At 38.2% G+C, this 23,678-nt stretch overlaps 1 protein-coding gene across 1 annotated transcript in view; it reads right to left on the bottom strand.

Annotated features, from left to right (window-relative positions):
* The window catches only part of LOC143387964 (VPS10 domain-containing receptor SorCS1-like), a 93,481-nt gene that overhangs the window by 51,441 nt on the left and 18,362 nt on the right, over positions 1-23,678 (bottom strand). The window contains 1 exon segment of the mRNA XM_076842031.2: positions 22,097-22,166. Within this exon segment, the coding sequence (XP_076698146.2) occupies positions 22,097-22,166 (70 nt within the window).

The following is a 23,678-nucleotide window of genomic DNA, read 5'->3' as shown; positions in this document are numbered from 1 at the left end:
ATAAGAATACTACATATTAATCACATTACATAAAAGCGCTATTGTTCATAATTTCAAGAAGAGAAGAAGGGATAAGGAGAGAAGGATAGAAAAAAAGAAGATTTTAAGGAAGAAAGGAATGAGAAAGAGGGAGCAAATCTCTAAACAGCCTTGTTTGAAGAACTAAATAAAATCTCTATATGTGTTTAGTTTACTAAACAAAATTAGTCAATACTTTTTGTTTATTATTAATTCATAGTAATAGCAAAGACTTAGCCCTTACCATATTCTAGGTTCTATTGTAATACTTGGCATACTTTAACTTATATACACCAATGGTTTATCAGGGAGATACTATGAATATTACCATTTTACAGATTAATACACCGAGGCACAGAAATTTTGCATATCCAAGATATCACAGTCCAAGATATCACAGATAAAAGTTGGCAAAATAAATACTTTATGTAGGCAGTTTAGCTCCAGTGTCAATGTTCTTACCAAATTTATGGTATCTCCTCAACTTAAATTTGTAAGCATTTATTTAGCATGTGCATTTACAAGCTCCAAGTCACTTAGTCAAGCACTTGAGGCATATACTTTTCTTTGCCTTTGCCCTATTTTGTTGATTCCTTCACTGAGTACATGCTATCTCTTCTAGAACAGAAAGCAAGCACCTTGAGGTATAGAGTCCAAACAGGCCATGCACACTGTAAAAGTGCAGAGTCAGAAGAAATGTTTGAAGATAGCACAGCCATAGAAGCTACTATGGGGGAGACAAGGTGAGCTTGGCTTCAGGAAGATTTGAATATAGAGTAAAGTATGTATGATGAAATAAATGCTTTGCAAATTTGATTTTATAAATAATTATTTGAAAAACTAGACTAAATGTTGGCTTGATGAAAGTGATAACAGGAAGAATAGACACATGTTTCACACAGGAATGATCTTATCCCTTCTGACTGGGGGGGTTGGCTACTTCCCTCTCCACCTGATCACAGGTAATACCCTCATACCTTCACTGTCTACAGCATACATTGAAGCCAACCTAGAGTAAAGACCATTTGGTCCATGCCTCCATGCCTACCAAAGTGGAATCAGTCCGATTGCAAGATGACTATCATGGTTTAATAATGAGCTTTTCTTTCCTTTTTTTCTTTGTAGTACTGGGGATTGAACCCAGAGCCTCACACAAGTAAGTGGTCTACCACTGAGCCCCAATCCCAGCCCTTGTCTTCCATTTTTCTATTTAATTTTTATTTATTTATTTTATTTGAGATAGGGTCTTGCTAAGTCACAAATGCTGGCTTGGAACTTGGGATCCTCCTTCCTCAGCCTCCTGAGTAGTGTGAGTAAATATGTATGCTACCTCACCTAGCATGAAGGTAGTGTTCTCGGTGAAAAAGACTTATGATAACACAATCCCTCCTCTAAATATCTGTGCCTTTCCAAAGAAGTATATTTTACATTAAAAATTTGTTCACCTATATATGCACACATAGAAACATACAAAATCTTCTTTAGGCCTGGAACTAGTTTTCATTCTCATAATCCTCTGTGCATTTGAATGATTAGATTCTGTCCTCCTGATAACATGGCTGAAGGTTGTGAAAAGCCAAGTTGTTCTGGTTACTGGTAACGCTCAGTATCTCCTCTCACCCATCTATCAGCTCTTTAGGCCTTGTTATCTCAATAACACATCTTGGCCTCTCTCCAGCTTGTATATTGTTTATTGATTGATGTGAATAATGTAGGGAGAATATAACATTCTCTAAAAGTTATGAACAACTGATAAAAGAGGTTTTGAACATAGTGGCAGCCAGGATCGGAATAAGCAAGAAATGGAAGGAGACAGATTACTGTGCTCCCAGCTCCCAGTCTGGGCTTGCAGCAGAGAACTGCTGGAGAAGTTTCCTATTACAGTTGACTTCCATAAAGATATTTTTCACATCAAAGTCTCCAAACATCTACCATACAGATGAATCCTGTTGGTGAAACTGACAGGAAACCATTTAAAAATCAGTCTGTCTTACAAGTTAAATTGGAGGAGGATATGGGGCCAATTTGTGGGAGAGCATTAAAAAAAAGGCATTTCAAAACCTTAGTGTTTTATTAGAAAGAAGTCAGTTGAGCAAGGCAGAGATGATTTAAACAAGTGGATAAAGGAATAAGAGTGAAAAACTACGTGTCATAACTATTGCATTGAAGAAAATCTCTTCTTCTTCATCAAAATAGAGGACAGTGTGCTTGGGGACAAATTTGGCAGTTTGGAAATATAATTAACAACGGTGTATGGAAATAATCTCTTGCTCTTGGGGAAAATTTATAGTGAAATGTTGTTTTTCAGAACAGACAATGGGGGATTGTGTTCTGAAATTCAGACATCTGTACAGGCTGGGTGAGAAGGAGAAATCTGCAGGCAGAGAAATCTGCAGGTAGACTGATATCCTGGGTCCAGTCCCACGTTTCTTGGGCACCTTCTGGAAGAAAAAATGGAAGGCACTCCTATTTGCATGGCCTCCCTGCCTGACCCTCTAAGTTTTCCAAAACAAACTTCTGGTCCTGTCAATTTTCAGCTTAAAATTTCCAATGCATCCCTGTTCCTTTCTGAATAATATTCAAACTTCTCAGCATATTATACAAAACCTGGTGAGATCAGATATCTCTGACCCTGGGGATCCTCTTCCCCATTATTGTTTCCTCTCATCCCCCTCTTATTCTTCTCCTCCCACCTAGAAACCACTTCCTCTGCAATGCCTTTCCCAAGTTTTTCTGCTTACTTTAAAAACTGGGCCAGTACTCTTCTTATAGGCTTTTAAGAAATGCTACTTCTATCATATATATTTTCCACTAGTTTGAAAACTATAAAGAAGATGTAACCTGTTCATCTCATCCCATATTTAGAATATTGCCTCCTACAGTTGAGGGTCAATAAGTACTGGTTGAATCAATTAAAATCAGAGGCTTTCTTGAAGACAGAACTGGAAGACATTTGACCATAAAACCTTGGCAAATATTGTTGAATGGCCTGAATGCAATTTGAAGATCTTTGGTAGAATTTGGAGCCCCTCTTTAGATATTGCCCTGAGGTTTTTTTACCACTACCTCAGAGTGGAAACCAAAAAAAAGCCACCTGTTGATTATAAAACGGGGAGGGAGAGAAGGAGGATAGGACTGGGGTCCTGGTCCTTCTTCAACTGGACCCTCTTGCCACACTGATAGAAAAAGCAAGGTCCATTTCTATGGGGCTCTGTTATCCAATTGGAGGTAAACAGAGACATGAAAGTAGGCAATGAAAGATGTTTCTTATCTCATTTTTTTTTCAGAAATGAGAAGGCATGCATTCTTTTTCTCTGCTTCAGGTACACCGGATGAATCTACTCTGAAGATTCAATATGGAATTTTGAACAGGGATAACACGCTAACAAAGCTGCATTCTAGGAATTTGGCTGAATCAAGCTGGAATTACACTGACCAGACAAGAGGCGATGAAAGAAGTTCAATATCCAAAAGTATTACAGGATGGGAATCAAGAGTCAGGCAGGGGAAACGTATGGCATTTAATAAGAATGGGCCTCTTTACAGTGATGCTGCCCATTAGTATGCAGGGCACACTAGTTTAGATGTCCACAGAAGTGTTTCATTTTAATCAGAGACCAACTCAAAATCATTTCACATTAAGTCTTTCTATAATGTTCATTGGTTTCTTATTTCAGATGTGAAAATTCTTTATTAAAAGTAGCAAAATAAAATCTTTCATAATCTGACCCTAGGAAGAATTTGTAAATTCTTCTTTAACATGATGATCAAAAGCAAAGAAAGAAAAATAGGTTCACCACCACCATAATAACAAAATTAAAGTTCAATCAATGAAGTAAATATACCAGCCTTTCCAAAGAATATCATTTAGAATTCACACAATGAATGAAATGCCAGATATAGAATACTTTAGTAAGTAAAGAATATTATTTGAAATATTTTAAAATAAAGATAAGCTTCAGTTATTTAGAAAATGTACTTAGAGCACAGAAATCTATTAGCATGTTAAACCCACAAGTTAAGCTGAAATATATGGATCTCTTCATGAATGAGGATTCTAACAACCTCCAGCAATGAAGTGTTTTCAGAATTAAAGAAGGTGCTGTGGGAAAGAATGCCATTGTTTCCAAAGATAGATAAGCCATTATGTAGGATGTAATTGCACTAAGAAAAGGGTATTAATTTATATTTCCTTCTGCAATCTAGCTCCTGGATATTCAGTTATATCCAGACTAGCCTTTCAAGGATGCCTTAAGATTATATGCAAACTATGGATAAAAGAAATTGAATTTCAAAACTATTTGTATCAATATCAGTATCCAATTGTCTTAGCCTTTTAAGCCTTCTGAATACTACAGATTTATCACTCCCCAAGCTGTCCAAGGGACTTCAAAAGATACTTTATCTCAATATGCAACATTTAGGTTCATTCACTGTAATCACTTCCTAATAGACATCACAGCTGCAAATTAAACTAAAATGGTGTTTAGAGATAACAAATCAATCAGTTAGATTAAAGGATATTTTCAAACAAGTATCAGAAAGCCTGATGAGGATGATAAAGAACTAGCTAGGGAGATTTGAAGGGATTAACATACTCCTTGAAAAGGTACCTTGGATCTTGTAAAGCTTGGAATCTATTACCTTCAAGGCTCCTATGTAGCAACCCAGCAGCTGCAAATTACTACTTAGTTTTACATAGTAAAGGTCAGATAAAGAGAGCAGATTGCAGTAGGCATCAAAGGAACTGGAATGTTTTAAGTAGAAAGGACCCGGTGGCATTAATATGAGATCTTAAGGTTACTATCCATTTAACTCATTTAAATAAACATCCTATGATGCTAATTATTTTATTCCCACATGCCAGGAAGATTAGAAATGTTGCCCAAGGGCACTCAGCCTGTTGACTGGCTTGCCATTCATAGTTCCAATCCTGAACTCATGCCAACAGGGAACAGATTTATACACCCACATGGCATCTGGAATGACACTTATTATTTTTTCTGGATACATACACAGACACACACACACACACACACACAGAGACACACACACACACACACACACACACACACACACCAATCACAATGATCTAAAAGAAACAGAAAAAAAGGATACTTCACAGAGCAACATTTACCCCCATTTAGAATAATGCTATTCAGAATAGTATAAAACTACAAAACAGAAAGCAACCTAAGTCCTGTGGGACTGAAGCCCATTTGATTAGAGAGGAAGTCCTTCAAATAAAGGGGGGAAATGCTACCTTCTCTATTACGCATGACAAATGCATAATTGCTTGGCTCTTTCCAATATCCTGCCCCACTCATTACTGTTCTGTAAGTGAAGCTGAGATTGTATTTTAATCCCCATAGTCCTGAACAGAATATCAATAAAGGCATGGCAGAAAAGCACATATGTTCACCATCTGACTTCTCTTCGCAATTTAGTACAATGAGATTAATGCAGGGGAACCGAACTAGTTTTATCTTTCATTCTCATTGTTCTCTTTAGGTAACTCCTACAGCTACTTAAATTGTACTGCAATGTAGGTCAAAGGCACTATCAAAAGGTTTTCTGCTAACAGAAGGGTCTGCTTTGAAGAAAGGAGGCAGGAAAGAAAGAAGCAGGGAGAGGAATTCCATCAGTTAGGGGACTGTGGAGACAGCAGATAAAGAACTTTCTCTTCCTGATGTTTGTGTCTGGAAAGGTATCAAATAGCAGTCTTCTATTCCAGGCTGCCTCTTTTAAACACGCAAACTTCTGTGTAAATGGCACTTAGATACAATAAATAGTTTCATTGACTAAGCATTGGTACTCTGGATTACATCTCTCTCCCAAGAGCCCCAAGGTCCTATTGCTTGCCCTTACTTTGAGCTCAGATGTTGAGTTTGCAGATACATTCAAGAAAAGTGGCTTCTCTGGGCTGATGATTTCTGGCTGGGGTTTTGTGGGCTTTTCACTGAGACATACAACTGAGGTCCTGACCACTCAGAGTCATTAAGGCTCCCTGGAAACTTTCTGCAAGGATAGTGATATTAAGAGCAATTACCCTGGCCAGATTCCATCCCAAGTAATTGCATTCTATCAGGCAGTTTGCAACAAAGCCTCTTCCCATTCAGTCTTTTCCAGCTTCTCTGCCAGTAATCCACTGGCAGCTGAGGTCCAACTACTTTGGGGTCAAAACAGAGTTTCTGTAGTAAATTCAATTGGAGAATATATACAGTGGGTCACAATCACCACAGGCTCCTTTGTCATCTGCAAACTGCCCCTTTGGTTTGCAATGTCAAAGCATTCTCTAAGTCTTCTTATTTTCCAAGGTCCAGCTCCAACCTCTGTTCTTACATAGAGTTCTCCAAAATCCTGACCTGTTGGAATCAATCACATCCTCCCTATGTTTCCTCTAAACATAGTATAATTCTTAAATATTAAATTCAGCTCAGTAAGTGCACATCCACTTGTGTTCATGACTTCTTGGTCCTCGCTCCTATGTAATGAGTTAACAGGGTATGTGTTATTATTTGAATTCATGGCTAAAGGAAGACAGACACTCGAAACTGTATGATTTTGAGTGTATGTGAGAAAAGAATATCGTCAAGACAAAACGATCAGATGTCTTTTGTTAGCTGGGGTAGTAATTAAAATCAGGAGTTTGCTGCCTTTATCCCACTGAGAGGTCTTTGCTCTCCTTTTAAATTCCCTCTGCTCTAGAGATAGCAATTTCCTTGCACACATTTGGGGAAACCAGGTCAAAACAGTGACTGCATGGTGTAAGTCTCAAAGAATCTGATTCCAACATTTTTTGTCTCCATCTTTCTGTTTCTTTGTCATTTAAGTAAAGTCTCTTCCATACAAAACCCATCCTTCTTCCCCATGGTAACATTTTCCTAAAGAGTTGTCTTGGAAATAACTATAATTAAATTGATCCTGTGCACAGGAACCTTATTTTACAAATAGCATAATGTCTTTTCATATATGATTGCATTTTACTCTTTTAATAACATCATAAGAGGCAGAATTTGTACTTTCTCATTTTCCAGATGGAATAAGAAATTCAAGATTTCACTACTGGTTCTGAAATGAACCAGTAAACTGGAAAAAAACCCCACAAAGGTTCAAATATCTTTGGAGTTCATTTTCTCTAAAATTGGACTCAGTAGTATAGACCCACTAGTCTATATATACTTCCCTAATTTGAGATCACCAACCCCATGAAGGAAAAGATGTCACAATAGCAAGTGTCCACTATCTTCCATGGAAAAAGACTGGAAAAGATATTTTCTGTGCTTCAAATTGTATTTTGAGTTTTTCTTCCAAAGACATATCAGGATAAAATATTTTATGGATTCCAAGTTTAGAAAAGGCAAATTGTTATGCTAGATAAAAATCCTAGAGTCCAGTTCTGCAAGGTTAGTTCTCAAGAATGTTAGCCACATACTTTGGGTGTGTTGTTTCATTTAACATTGACCACAGCCCTCACCCATGCTATGGTTCCCACTGCATAGGGACACAGATCCTAGTACCACTCATGTACCAGACTCACTGAGGCAAGGATTTGAGTGGAGGTTGATGCCTCCACGGCTATATTCAACCAATCTTCAGCATTGAGTCAGGACAGATAGGAGGGAGCTTCCATCTCCCCCAGCTCATTCAATCCATTCCCCTTTGCCTCGTAACTATGCGCAAGCTGATACTTCTTGTTTTCCCACAAAATGTTAAAGCTAAGTCAGAAGAGGAAAAGGAAATAAAAAGGATATTGAACTTGTCCAGAGAAAAGCTGAGGGTGTCTTATAGCAGTTGTCCATTTTACTGCTGGTTGTAAAAGAAACAAGATGTGGGATTCAAGTCAAGTCATCAGACTTCGATTCAGTCTTTACATGATCTTTTCTGTCATAGTCAAGGCATCTTCTCCTTCTCTTATCTATTGGGGGGTGCTCGTGGGAATTAGAGAGATATATAATTCAAAAATAAAAACAATCCCCAACTAAAAGTCTCTTCCATATCCTTAAACACCGGAAGTGAAGTTTGACCTTGGGCTTGGCACAGGGCCAGAAGGTGCTGGGGTTGAAGGAACTCACTCACTCTTCTTTTTGGCTGAGATGCTCTACAGCCAGGCTGCCCTTTTGAGAAAACAGCATGATCTGATCTTCCCTGGTCTCCCAGGAAGGCTCTCTCATCGTGCCAGGATCCCCTGCTAGCCCTGTTGAATTCCACTTGTCACTGCAGGAACTTGAAAGACATGACAGCCAAATTGCAAAATAGAGATGAGCGACAGTGCATTTTGGCAGTGTTGGAGCAGAGATGGCTGAGCTGCACAGTACAGTGGAAGAAGCTGCAAAAGGGGGCATCAGCTGGTACCTGGATTAGCACTGAGTCAGGACAGATAGGAAGAAAGACACTCGAAGCTGTACTGTTCCATTGGCTCTACAGTTTCACAGTCTCTACTAAGAACATTTGCAGTCTACCTGGTAGGCTGGCAAATGCTCCTTGCTCCCTTTTAAAAGTGGAGAACCATCTTCTGTACATTCATGTCTGCCCCTTCTTGAAAAGGAATCTTTTTCTTCCTTTGTGTTTTGTTATTTCACTGTTTGTGTGCAGTAGAGGGGAGACACTAGTTATGGAATAAAAAGTGTCTATGTTTAATACCATGTTTCTCTTTTTATTGAGTGGTGGGGAGGGTTCAAGGTCAGGATAGGTAATAGCTCACACATCCAAGCTGCCTTAAAATAACACTTTTGGGGGCTAGAGATGTAGCTCAGTGGTAGAGCACTTGCCTCACATGCATGAGGTTCTGTGTTCTATCCCCCAGTACTGTAAGAAAACAAACAAACAAATAAAAACCGAGAAAACTGCTCTTTCAGTGGTCCCAACTCAAAGCAGTAACCCCCCCCCCTTTACTCATCTTGCAGATAATGACACATGTTAGAACTCCTTCCCAAATCTTTTTTTTAAATGCCTGCATTTTGTTTTGTTTTGTTCCTTTTTCTCTCTCAAGGATTCTTTGAATAGCGGTTTGTATCTAATAGGCCTGTGTGGGACGCCTGTGTTTCATATCAAGACAGAGCTACTTGCTGTGCAAAGGAATGAAGTTAGAACCCTAGAATAATGGAGTGGAACTCTCAAAAAACAAAAATTCCAAGAAGCCCTCCTCCTTGAGCTTAACAAATGTCTTTGAAAACAACTCTAATAGTAGCCTCCTAGGGCTATGTGCAGTTCAATTGCAATCAAGCATTTTGTGCCATGTAGTGACTAAGAATTATTAATTTCAGCCCCAACTTCCTTCATTCCTAGGGGAAAGATCAAAGAGGCACCTGTGTTTTCCTAAGCCACTCCTGAAGTCTTCAACCTCGCAATTCCTTAAATCTCAAAGATAATATGAGCACCTCCAAAGTGCCCTCTGACCACACCCCACCCACCCAAGAAGTTAAATGTAAAATGCAGTTGTGTTTCTGGGAGAGAAATAACGAATCCTGAATTTTATGTAAACGTAACGAATGAAGAGAAAGGCTCTAACTTCAAATCAAATCTTGCACTGTCCAGTAGAGGGTTGGTTCCAAACACAGAATTTCAATATTTTATACTTGGATCACCAAAGCAGAAAGCCTTACCAATTTGTTTAATTTTTGTTTTTTAAAAAAATGAAACTAAGGGTTTCACTGAAAAAAATGACCCCTCCCTGCAAGCACACTTCCATGCTCAGCAAAATATAAAATGCAGGTTCACGGAGCTTCTAGATCAGTTATAAAAAAGAGGCCCTCGGAGCCCACATGGTAACATGCTTCCTAGGTGTTTCTTCTGTATGCTGAGGTTTAAGAGCCTCAATAGCAAGTTGGCTTCTCCATTCCCTAATTCTTAAAAGGCACCTGGACATCCATGTATATTGGATTTTCATGTATATTGGGAAAAGCCAGAGATATCAAAACACTCCAGCTATAACTATATGGCTTAAAAAACAGCTGTCATTACTGCTTGTTTCACTGAACTGATGCTGTTATCTCCCACACATCCTTGCGGGGGAATAAAGGTGGCCTTAGGGAGAATCCACTCTGTAGCATTGGGGAATATGAATGTTGACAAATAAGCTTAGGGAAACCTCACCATTCCAAGTCCTTGTGCAGTTACCAATTACACGACCTGGACAATCCCTCTCCAAACTTTAGCTTTTCCCAACTTTAAAGAGAAGTTTATAGTACTTCCTGCTGACTTCAGAGTTTATAGTACTGACCTCGTAGGTTTCAGAATTTTGTTGTGTTTTGTTTCTGCATGAATTATCCTCATGCCTAGGAAGTTCTCAGTACATATCATGTGTGTCTTCAAGTTTGCTGTTTATTATAATTGCTGATTTGAGAAGCAGGAGCCCTCACTATTTTATTCCCTCTTTAAAGAAGTATGAGTTGGGGTTACTTCATATATCACTTAATTTAAAAACAAACATATTTCTAGTTCCAATTAAGGTTTTGTTTTTTTTTTACTTTTTATTTATCTATCTATCTATTTATTTTGGTGGTAGGGATTGAACCCAGGGCCTTATGCATACAAGGCAAGCACTCTACCAGCTGAGCTATATCCCCAGCTCAAGGTCTAATTGTTAACAACTTCTTTTCTAAAACATCATTTACATCTCTTTCTTCCCAAATTGTAATAATTTCCTTTATACATTTTACATAGAAAAAAGAAGAGAAAAAAGGTAGATTTTTTTTCACTAGGGTCCCATGTGTTCATATGCTTTCCTCTCCAAGAAAATTACTTGGAAGAAGAAAATCTCTTTTCTAGGGAATCATGAGCACTACAAAAAAAAAGTAGGTGGCTACAAATTTAATGATGATATAGCTCACAGATCAAAAGCAATGGTGGATGCTCAAGGTCTATCAGAGACAGGAACAAAGTTATATAAGGGAAAGAGAAAGTTCTGACAGACATGTATGTGCAATGTTGAAAGAGCCAGTTCTTAGTTTGATTCCTCTAAGGAGCATCATTCAAGACAATGGAATCTACTTTTAAGCAGATCCTTGACCTCTGGGCCACCTGTAATGCTTCCCATGTCTCTGAACACAGGTGTGATTGTAGGACAGGTAAATTTCTGATACACATTCCTTAGTGGGAAAAAACACACAAAAAAAAAACAACACTGTGTATTGTGAGTTAATAGAGACAGGCTTCTAGGTCAGCAGGAAAGCTCAAAGCTAAAACAGGGAAATAGTGTCCACTTAGACTAACAGCATGTCAGAGATGAAAAAGAATTATGGGAGTCCCTTTGTCCTTCTTCCTGCCATTGCAAATCTTATTATTACTAGCAATTTTAATCTCAGAGATGCTGAGTAAAAAGTATTCACAAACTTGATTTTATTGATCGATTCATTTATTAGCAAGTATTTTTAGAATTTTTCCTGGGAACCCATTCTGGGACATGGGGTTAAGATGAGGCTTCTTGGGATCTTCTATATGGAGTCCTTTTCAGATTCTAAAAGCATCTGGCTGATCCCTTAAAGCTGTCAAGGCTGTTATCATGAAGTGATAAGCAGGAGACTGAATGATTTTATATAAGCAGACTTAAAATGTGACATATGGTCTGCCATAACATTTTCTCTGTACATTGCATTTTATCTGAGATTGTATAATTCATATTTTAAACATGAAATAGATTAAAGGTCTATAGAGGAATCAGTACTAGTACTTAGCCTCAAGAACACTAGCAAAAAGTAACCCTTCCTGAAAAGAGAACTGGAGACGTATTTGGAACAAAAGTAAACCAGGATTGACAGAAACGCAAAGACTTAGGTTCTAGTTAAAGAACACCAATCACCAACTAGGATTTAGGGATAAAACAGCAAGAACATAATCTCTTCTATCCAGAGAATTTTTGCATGGATAAAATGATTATACTTAGGCACTCTTGCATATCATTTTGAAAACCTGGTATGTTGTAAATATATAAGATGGTCTTATTATTCCCTCTTTCACATAAATGACTCATAAAGGAAGGAAGGAAGGAAGGAAGGAAGGAAGGAAGGAAGGAAGGAAGGAAGGAAAGGAGAGTAGTAGACAGGGAGGAAAAACTGAAAAGTAACCAACTAAGCATTTGTAGATAGGTAACATTCAATTTTAACAGAGCTCTCTCCCACATACTCATTTCAGAATTCTCAGTAATCCTCCTGAGTTGGGTTTGTATGGGAGGAATATAATGAACCATGGGCAAAACTATGTATTTGTAATAAATGAAGCAGAATAGACTGGGCTTGATAATCTTCTGGGCTTTATCATAGGTGTGTCCCCAATTTCCATTGGCCACTAGGTAATGGAATCCTGGCTGGGTCCCCAGGGGGGCCAAGCTTCCCACTCACAAGAAATAGTTATACTACTACCACTGAGACCTGCGGGGTGGAGAAAGTGAAATATTGAGGCTCTTGGGAAATTTTAAGCCCTCATACAAATATAATCTTCAGAAGTCTATAAAATTTCAAATAGTAAAGAAGGGGGATAATATAAAGGTAGGAATCACTCCCTGTGCAGATCAAAGATTGACTTACTCTTCTCAGTTTGGATGTAGCACTTTGAGTGCTGAGAGAAGGTAGAGGAAGAGGCTCTTTCCACAAGGAGAGGAACTGTCAAGCTTTAACTTGTTTAGATCTGGAATTGTTAACCTAACAGAGAAAAGCAAATTTCAAGCTCCATTTACTTTCAGCAAATCAGGACTTCTTGTCTCAATCTGAGTGTAGTCAGACTTGTTCTTGGGGCACTATGTTTATCCTATGGATGCTTCTACCAAAATAACTTGGTGGACAGAATTTGGCTTCAAACCCCACTAAAATGTCAGTAGCATCATACCCCTAGGAAGAGAAGGTGGGGAAATTAAGCTCAAGATTACACAGAGGATGGTATGTTTTTTTTTAAATACATTTCCCTGCTTTTGTCCCTAAATTAGCATATTTCAAGTCTACCAGTTAGTCAGAAATGATGAACATTTGTGATCTCAGATAAAGTATTTCAAGGTCTAAATGTCATGAGACCAAATTTGATTACATAAACTTACAGTATCGAAAAGGCTACCATTTTGCTATGTGTCTGTGGTGCATACAATTTGGTAAGTAGAGCACTCTGTGCCTGGCTCCCCACACTCTGGGACTTTGGTCATTGTGAGCTTGTCATAGAGCAGGCCTAGTTATAACCTAGGGGAGAATGGCACTGCAGTTAGAAACACATGCTCACAAAGTAATTAGAGAATTGTGATAATATTTGTGTATCTGGGATAAACCTACAGGCAATGTCCCAATTTTTTACTAATTATCTTATTTATTTAGGGTCTTCATTTATGTTGACACAAAAGGTCATCTAACTGAAAATCATTGTTCACTATGGTGGTCTGCCCCTTGTTCTTCCAGAAAATAAAGCACACTTTTTCATTTGTAGGTCACACTCTTCTCCTTGGAGAAGAAAATAAGAAGACGACTAAGAAGAATGTGTCCCACCAGTTACACTAGGCACTGAGCCAGAATTACAGCTAACACTGCAGGGGTGAGAGGCAATAGATTTTAATTGGTGCCTGGGGGTAAAGGTCAATTCTCTTGGAACAATGGGCATCTATGGTCATAATTGACTGAGTCCTCTGTGGGAGTTTGTAAATGTCAGTAATGTACTTTCAAATGAAAGCACAATGGCTTAGGGCCCAAGGAACAAAGTCAGCATTAAGCAATGGAGAAAATACAGAAATCTGTTAAATAATGCACTACTAAGCTATAAGGGGAACACACAAAAACACAACACAGGACATACATTCAAAAGAAAATAGATAGCTTCCCATATCAGGTAAACATCTTCCTAAGATCCTCAATCACTTTCCCCAGCACAAATTTGGCTATTTTCTTTGAGAGTCTCTCCAATTAAAACACTATAATTATTTGAGTCAAGATGGAGGGGTTTGGTTTCTAAGAAAAGCTACATCCATCCCAGTGAAATTTGGGTTTGCTCGTAGTGAAATCATCTGCATTTGTGAAATTGCAGCTATTATCTCCTTCAACAGAATCTGGACTCTTTTTAGAAAATAGTGGAGAAAAAGATCAAGGACAAGTCAAAATATGTCACACCTGCCAACCCTCCTAGTCCCCACACACATGCTAGGCTGCTTCCCTTAGTGCTATAAATCCCTCCATTGTCTTTTCTTCACTTTCTCCAATTTTTACCTACTACCTGGATCCAGATGCCAGAGGCTTCCTCAGCCTTTCATATGCTTACAGGGACTATATTTTCTAAACTAATAATTAGGATAGGGACTAGGGCTATAGTTCAGTGGTAGAGTGCATGCACAAGGCTCTGGGTTCAGTTCTCAGAACTGCAAGGAAAAAAACAACATGATCTATCAGAGGAGTGTTTTATAAGCTTTGGGATGCAAAAGATCAAGATGCACAATATATAAATAGGTAGTACAAATTATTAAGATTTTAGAAAATGTAAAGCATAGTCTCTATGCCAATGTAAACCCCCTGCTCATTTCTGCCTATAACCCTTCAGTCTGTGAACTGTATGCGACAGGGCCCTTTGTTATGTATATGAGTATCTTTACTGCCTAGCAGTTAATAAACCTTGGTCCATTGAATTACATTTTCCTATTGTGAATATCATGACCCCATGTCACACCAGTCTACTTCACTGGTCAACCAAAGCCTTTTCATGTTGCTCTCCTGACCATTCCAGATACCATTCTCTCCAAGTTCCTGGAGCCTTTAAAAGTCTCTAAGAGTCATCTGCATCATGCAATTCATCACCCTATGTTATTTAATTGCATCCCTGCAATGGGATGGCAAATACCATAGTGCAAAGTTCATGCATCTTTTAGATTTATATCCATTTCTATCATGCTTGCAAAGAAACATGCTAGTCAGGCATTCAATTACACACATGTCAATTGATTTCTCCTTAATATGACACCACCAAATTTCTCCAATAATTATGACTCACCAATTATTGAAGATAAATGCTGACTATGCCACATATATGATAAGGTGCATTTTAGTTCTATTAATTCAATATTAATAATGTCACCACTGCCCATTTAGTAATTTTATCCATGAGACAGGGAAAGAACACTTAAACAATTGAAAATAAATTTCATATTACATTGGAATTATAATTCAAATGGGTCTTGGAGACATTTGGGAGTCTAAGTAGTCATTATAATCAGATAGTAATGGAAAATAATGTGTTTTAAGAGCCAAAAGATACACATTAATCTGTAACTGCAAATCACTCCAAGCTATGCACTGTGCTCTGTGAACATAGTTCTTTACAGCACATATACAGAAAGATGGTTTTCATCTCCTTTTTCCCTTCTCCTTTGACAAATATTTGTCTTTCTGTGAAAGCTTCCTAGAGTCCCCAAAGATAAAGTTCTATGTACATAGCTATTATGATACATAGTTCTGTACTGTAATTGACTGTTTATACATTCATCTCCTCTGCAGGGTTCATTATGCCACAATAAAAGTCTCCCCTGAGCAAAATTTACAATGACACCCTTCAAATAACAAAGGGTGACTCCACAGTGATAGGAAATAGGTGTTTGATGGTATACCAGACAGGTGCAGAAAACAGGTGTGCACAAAGCTAAGAGGCCATTCCACCCATGGGTGGCTGTACATCTAAGAAGTGGCATGCAAAGGGAACTTGTTCATTAAAAGCAGGCAGCAATGATGGTATTTGAATATGCGACTGGGGAGCTGGTGTGTCTAGATCTGCGCCTACCATGCCTCCACACTTCAGTCATAATTGTGTTTTTCTTCCTGGCAGAATGAATTTCGGCCACAGCCATCAACATCTTTTGCCCATTTGAAACCACTCAGGAAGAACAGAGAGATAAAGGTAAATTGTACACTCTCTGAAAGTCTTAATAAGTTCCTGGTAAATTAGCCCTCCTCTCTCTGAGAGATCTCAAGAGATTCTTAAACTTCTACTGCCAGACATATTTATGATTTTATTATTTCATTTTCTTCTACCCACTTTCTTTTTGTGTGCTTTGTATAAGCTTTCTCTCATCACTACTGTGTTATTTTAAACCTTCTGCAGTAATCTCTGCCATCTTCTCTCTTTGGCCTCACATCTGTGGCTTCTCTCCTATGTCTCTTCTTCTCTTATCATGAAGGATGTTCTCGTTCCCCTATTCTTTATTTTTTTGATTATCCCACATTGTCTTTCCTTACTCCAGGCATGCTCATTTCCTGATGGCAACACTTAGCAGTCTGGTCCCCAAACACAGCCCCACACAGTCCAAATAGAACTCTCTCCCAACCCTTGTAGTGAATATACCACACAGTGGGCCTCTCTACCTCTGTCTAAACTCACAAGGCTACTGTGAGTGACTGTTTTTTTTTGGTCTATAAAACTTATTTAAAGTGACTGACTTGAATGGTTGTGAAATGAGATGCATATTAGAGGTCAGGGACCCAGTAAATGAGGGAAGTGAAGTTCTACAGGAACAAAGGGACGAAACCACAAAAGAAGATTTTTTAAGGGAAAGGCAGGGTCAACAGAAGGGATGTTTGAATGGAAAGGATTTCAGCCCTGAGGCTGATCATGTTCTCTTAATTTCCCCAGGGAAGAAAAAGTGGTTTTTATTAGAGGTTCATCCACAGTGACTTTGTTTTCCTGACAGCACCAAGAGGCAGCTTGGGGCAGATCTGATATATTGTAGTGAAACATCTCACCCTAGTAAATATGGCAAACTTCCTGTAGCCGCCAGCATTCATCTCCATCCATCACCACAGCAGCATGGGCTATCCACTAGAAACAAATGTTCTAGATACAGTACATCAAACACTGGATGACGGGAACTTGTGAGAAACCACAGGGAGTATGCTGGAAGCAAATGGACCAGAATGTTGAAAAGACCCCTGACCACTTTCCACAGCAGAGCGTAACTCCGGACCAACCTGAAACAAAGCATTTGAGCTTCATAAAGGATAAAGTGTGGGCATATAACACTGAGCCAGCCAGACTTGAGAGGTCGTGGACTTTAGAAAGGACATCTGATGAGGCAAAAATAAACATATAAGTAAGCAGACAACTAAATTAAAAAAAAAGTCTGCTTCTCAAAAGTTAAGCCGTTAGTCTATTACATATATTTGAAGAATGGTTGGTTTCTGAGAAGTATCCTCTTCATATTTGAGAATTCCTGATCACTTGACCACAGGGGCTACCCACCTTTTGTGAACCAGTCAACCACATAATAAATACATAACTTTCATCAATATTCACAATATTTACAGACTAATTTAGGCAATCATTATCTTAATTAACTTGTTTAGAGTAAATAGAAAACAGAATTTTTTTTTGTGTGTGTGTGTGTGTGTGTGTATGTGTGTGTATGTGTATGTGTGTTTTGGTATTGGGGACTGAACTCAGGGGCACTCAACCACTGAGCCACATCCCCAGGCCAATTCTGTATTTTAATTAGAGACAGAGTCTCACTGAGTTGCTTAGTACCACGCCATTGCTGAAGCTTGTTTTGAACTCATAATCCTCTTGCCTCAGCCTCCCAGCCACTGGGATTACAGGCTGTATATTTTTTTTTTTTAAATAAAGACTACTTAAACTTAGTAAAGATTTCTCTGTGGACTTGTCAATCACCTTTCTATTTTCCTAGCTAGCTACAAGCATCTTTTTCTTTAAAACATAAATTTGGCTACAAAAATTCTGTATTATAACCTCAATAATCTGTAAACTCCATCCTCATAAAGTTATAACTTAGGATTTTAAAATCACTCATTTATGATTAATATTTAAAATATTAGATTGCATATGATAGACATAATATCCATGAGGGATAACATGCGTTATGTTGATGAGGCAAGGAAAGTGCTTCCACCAAAAATTACTAAGTACTGTTTAATGATGTAAAACAATAAAATACTAGTTAATGTTATCAATTCTGAGAACTCAGGAAAATTAGGTGATTTGAGGGATTAATAGAGATGGAGGGGGAAGAAATAAGCTTTTAGAAGCTGACCACAAGTTTTTGCCTAAACTGAATAACATTTTAATATTTTTAAAAAGTATTTGACAACATAAGTTTTAGAGACACACAGTTAATATCCAATGAAAGAAGTACTTTTTATGTAATTAACATGCTGTGCTAAAATTGATATGACTATGGTTTTATTAGCATTTCTTTATGAATTTTATAGGTGTTTGATTCATATAAAATAGTTTGGGGTAGTTGGCTGTCGGAGGTGAGTGTGGAATACAGTGTCCTAGATCAGTGCCTTTTTGTTTTATTTCCACTGTGTTTTGCCAAGCCCAGGAGTTCCACAAGGTTCCCCAGGGCCACTGTGGCAACAAGGGAGGTGACTAGGGGGCTATTCCTGGTGCTATACTCTTGCTTCAGAGGGTCCTCTGTCCTTATTATTCTGTAGTTTACTTGAAACATAGAGGCTGAAATAACTAAGAACATCACCCAGAGGAAAAAAAAAATAGAAATGCGACATGCTTTTTTTTGGATTTTTTATTTATACTGCTCAGGAAAAGAACTGAACAATGTTCAATAGACCTTAACAGTATAAACACTCAGAAATACCCATCAAAAAAATTCAAAAGAGTTGATCTTTCCCTTTAGCTATTGTTGCTCAGGCTAAGTGGAGAGTAGTAAGCATTTATTCACTAAAAAAGGGCACGTCTGTTGAAGTTTGGAAAATGCCACCACCACGGCGTCTCTGAGTTCACAAGACACTTCTTTATGAATGAAACATACATCCTCTTTAAGAGATTAGAGGCGAATCAATGATCTTGTGTACAAAGGGACAGATAAAAGAGCTAGGGGAGAATGAGCAAGTGTCAAGTGCCTGCCAAGGGAAATGTCATCGCCCCCTTTGATGTATTATACAATACTCTAGTTCCCTTTGGCCTCACCAGACAATGTTGAGTGAGTGCTATGCAAAGTCCTGGCATTTTAAAGATTAATCATGCTCTTCTTAGAAAAGATGCAATTACACATTATGGCCTAGAAATGACTAAAAGCTATGGGATTCTTTACTGCCCTTGTTTATTTACTCAAAAGAATTAATTATTTATAATTAATAATTAACTTACAATTAATTATAATTATTGGACTCTGAGAAATTACTGAGTCAAAGCTGGTTTTATAGGACTCGTCCTTCCAAAGTTCCATCCCGAGTGTCCAAAACCCATCCTATATTCAATTCAAATACTCCCCATGTGCTGAACACCAACTATCTACCAAGGTCCTATGTTCAGCATGACAAAGACTACAAAATTGATCAAGGCACCTAATTCCATGTAGGATCTTATGTTCTAAAGGGGAGGTTAGAAATAATCAAAAACAAACGTAGCGTATTATGATGTGGTAGAAGTAGTGGCATTTAAGATTTACTTCTGAGATTTCACAATCTTGGCTTTTCTTTTACCCGTTGCATGTAACCTCAGGCAAGTCACGAAACTCTCTGGGATTCGGTTTCCATCTCTGTTAAATGAAAGAGTAGAATCTGAAAATCCCCACCTTTTCTAGGGTCTGATCCCACAATCCTTGCTGAGAAAAGTTGTCTGACCCTAGCACACACAACTCTTTCCTGTCCCAGGAAAACAAATGACAAGAGGAATTAAGTGTTCCCAGGGTAAAAAGAGACAGGGAGTCGATAATCAAACACTTATTTAGAAAGTGTTGCATACAGTATGGTAATTAAAACCTAAACATCTGGAGAAAATGCAAACAGTGTTTAATGCCGGCAGGTACCAAGAGACCTGCAAGAATGATCAATGTGTTCTGTGGAGCGAGGGTCCTAATTATAGGATGAAAGCCTTAGAAGACTCTCAGCAGGAATGATATTAATTAAGAAGTGATAACAGAATAGGAAAGATAGTAGAATGAAACAGACATTATTACTGTATGTATATATGTGATTGCATGACCAATATGATGCTGCAACTTGTATACTCAGAACAATGAGAAATTATACGCCATCTATGTATGATATATCAAAGTGCATAAATGCATTCTACTGTCCTGTATAACTAATTAAAACTAATTAAAAAATAAATCCCTAAAAAAAAAGAAAAAGAAAAAAGAGGTGATAACACAGAAATGAGAAGGAACAGGGAAGCAAAAGGGGCACAGGAAATGTAAAGAACAAATACTATCTAGGTTTTATTGTTTGCAGGTAACAGAAGAGACCATGAGGATATGACAACTGAATGAATTGGCTGTTCTCAGTTTTGTTTTGTTTTTTTTTTCTCTCTCCAAGAATTCCAGGTAGAGTTTTGTATTCTTTAATCCTTGAAGATGCTATACAACACCTTGTGAAGAAACAGCAAGATAAGATCAGTTGTGGAATATTGGACAGGTATCACTGATAGCCACGCAGGGTGAAAAAAAAAAAAAGAAAGAGAGAAAGGAAGAAATTTTCTTTTTAGGCAGAATACAAATAAACTTGAAGAGAATTTAAGAGCGAGACTGAGATTTCAACATTGATTTTTTTTTCCTTTGCTACATTTGTATTAGTTCTCCCATTTCCCTCTGCATCACAGCTGCTCTTCTCATGTTCAGGTTAAATCATCTTTTCTCCTAGCAGACTATATGTATGTAGCCAATAAACCTCTGGTGACACAAACAAGCCTTGGAATTTATCATGAAGTAGATGTGGAGGAATTATTCTCCTTCCAAGCCATGGTGACAGATAGTTACCCTGCCTGTCTTCTGGCACTAGGACCCACTTGGTCTTATTCTTTGGGGCCTACCTCATATATCAGGGGCCAGGGAATGGGTGTTTTCTGCAAGAAAGTATGAGTGAGACAGGATAAACCCTAGGAGCAGGCTCTCTGTCTTCTATTCAAGATTTCCTAGATTGACACTGGATGAGATGATAATGTAATAGACCTATCCCGGGAAACCTGCTTTAATTTACAGCAGAAAAGCGGTCAATGGATGGTCATCAATTTAAACAGTAAATTAGGGCCTGTTTTATTCTGGACTCTGATCCCAGTAATGCCCTTAACAAGCTGCCTGCAAAGCCAGGACACGATGCCTGCTGTTTGAGACACGATGATTGAAAAAGAACTGCTCTCACCTTCACAAACACCTAAAAATAGCTATAAGGATGGGAAGACAAACAGGCTTCTGGGAATGCAGGCAGTTACACGGATGTTGTCAGTTTTATTCCATTTGCTCCCACCAACGTGAAACACAGAAGAAACTCTCTGGTACAAAAGATGTTAACTTGTTAGATAGCACGCTAGAGATTTGAAAGAATTAACGTAGCGCTTTAAGGAGCCTGCCCTTTTCACCAGAGGATAGCAGGAGTCCCAGGAGAATCGAAGTGAACTTCAATGCCTTTGTCCTCTATAATTAAAAGAGAGCCTGATACTTCTTTCTTCTGCCTCCTTCTCCTTTTCTTTAAACATAAACTCATATTGATTGAGGCAAATATATTCATACTTTAAAATGCTGTGCAGGTGCTATCCCTTTGGTTCAAATATGTCCCTTTGCGGGGATGGGGGTACATATTTCTTGGTGATAGATTCACCTCATAAGTAGAAAAACTGTACACAAATATACTGCTATGTCAACTTTATTGATTTTTGCACCATTGTAAAGACCTTCATCATCCTCCAATATATCTTAAATCTATCAGCATCACAAAAAGTGACCCTGAAGGCCTTGTTTATCTGTACAGGAAAAGACCCCTTGGTTTAGGTTCCCTCATAAACACTGTGATTTAAACATCAGGGGCCACCTCTGCTTCTGCAGAGCAACAGGCCTAAAGAAAGCTATTCTCTCACAGCTATTTTCTCATAGACAGTGACTTCTCCCTTTCTGGAACTAGGGTCTGCCAAGTCTTCATTCAGAGCAGTTAAAATACCGCTGGCCAAATATCCTTTTCCAAGTCCTCCAAATGGCTACCCATCATGTATGCAGTCTTATTAGTGTCAATGTTTCTAACTGAGTGGGTTCTATGGCAGGGCTCTTTGCTCTACTCCCTCTCAAGAGTACCTTCTAGTCTCAGGAGCTACATCTGAGCCTGAGAGTGTCACTCTTCAAATCCGACTCCCATGCACAACCTTAGTGCAAGTGTAAATGACTCACCCAGAGTCACCTGCTGGTTGGCAACAGATTCAAGGTAGGGAGGTCCAGTTCTGAATCTCAGTTCAGGGACCTTTCAAACCAGAAAGCATCACACTGTATTCACAACTAGGATGGAGGATTTGGGAGGTGGGATGTTGATTTGTTTCTCTATTTATCCTGTGGTGTAAACCATACTGCGTAGCATACAGTTTGTTGATTGCTAAATTAAATCTACTAAAAATGTGAACTAGAGGAAAAATCAATAGAGATTACGAGGATTAATTCAAAGCCAACAAACAACTAAATCTCATTAAAGAAATAAAGGATAAAATTTTAGTTCCTCAGTTTGAATCTGTATACAGCAGATCAAAATTGTTTAGGTTTAATTATTGATGACGGGCCAATAAGGAGGCAGTAAGGACAAGAGAGGAGTGTTTATGATATAGCTGTAATTTGGGGCTTCACATTATTGAGCTGTGTGGTCTGGTACTGTGGTGTTCACCCATACACATAACTTAAATATATGTTTAATTAAAATTAAATGAAATTCAAAATTCTTTCACTTAGTTATGCTAGTCATATTTCGAATATTCAACAGCCACAAGTTGATAATGTCAAGAGTATTGGACAGTTTAGAGGAGCATTTCTATAACTGCAGAAAGTTCTACTGGATCCTGCTATTTATAGGGGATAATCACTACTATTGCCTCCAATAATTATATGAAGCAGGAGGAACAAGATGATAAGAAAGGAGAATAAAGTGAAAAGAAAACACTGATTAAGCCTTTACTGTCCCGTGCTAAGCACTTGAAGTGTCTAATTTCAGATAATTCTTATAACCTCCCTTTTGGGGGTAGGTACTACAATTATCCCCATTTTAAATTTGAGGACGCTGTGCTTGGAGAGAATAAGTAAATCACTATACTTATACATTTAGTAATTGGCTTAGCTGGGGTTTTACTCAAGCCATCTAAATTCAGAGTCTATGCTCAACTGTTATGTTGCATTTACTGAAGCACTAGACATTTCTAGTGTACACCAGATGTACACCAGAAACATGTGATACAGTCACCTGAGCCTCAATCCAGAGCAACAGGATGGGACCAGGGCTGGCAGATTTGGAACCACGTACTGGAGTCAGAGTTGAGGATGTTGCTTAAGAGCCAGTGTCATTTGCCTTCTACAGTCCAGAGGACATAAGGTAGAAACTCCCTAAGGTCATTATCAGTACCTAATGACAAATTGGAAATGAAACCCTAGAGATCAGAGCTATCATTATAACAGAATATGGTTTAGGACATATTAATGAGGAACACTATTTTATTTCCTGATGGATACTACTAATTCATGTAATCTATGTGATACTGAGACATAATGTCAGAATTCAGAATTTGAGAGCTGGGCATGATGGCATAAGCCTATAGTTCTAGCTAATTAGAAGGCTGGAGCAAGAGGACTACTGGAGCCCACAGGTTCAAGACCAGCCTGAGAAACACAGCAACCTCTCCCACCCCTAATATTCAGAATTTGATGACACCAATTTATAAAGTTGTCACTCTTCCTTTGAGATAAATGCCATTTTCACTTAAAATTAGACATTTGC

Source organism: Callospermophilus lateralis, unplaced genomic scaffold (genome assembly GCF_048772815.1).
Source record: "Callospermophilus lateralis isolate mCalLat2 unplaced genomic scaffold, mCalLat2.hap1 Scaffold_183, whole genome shotgun sequence".
Taxonomy (NCBI): Eukaryota; Metazoa; Chordata; class Mammalia; order Rodentia; family Sciuridae; genus Callospermophilus; species Callospermophilus lateralis.
This window is presented reverse-complemented; position numbering and strand designations above follow the sequence as displayed.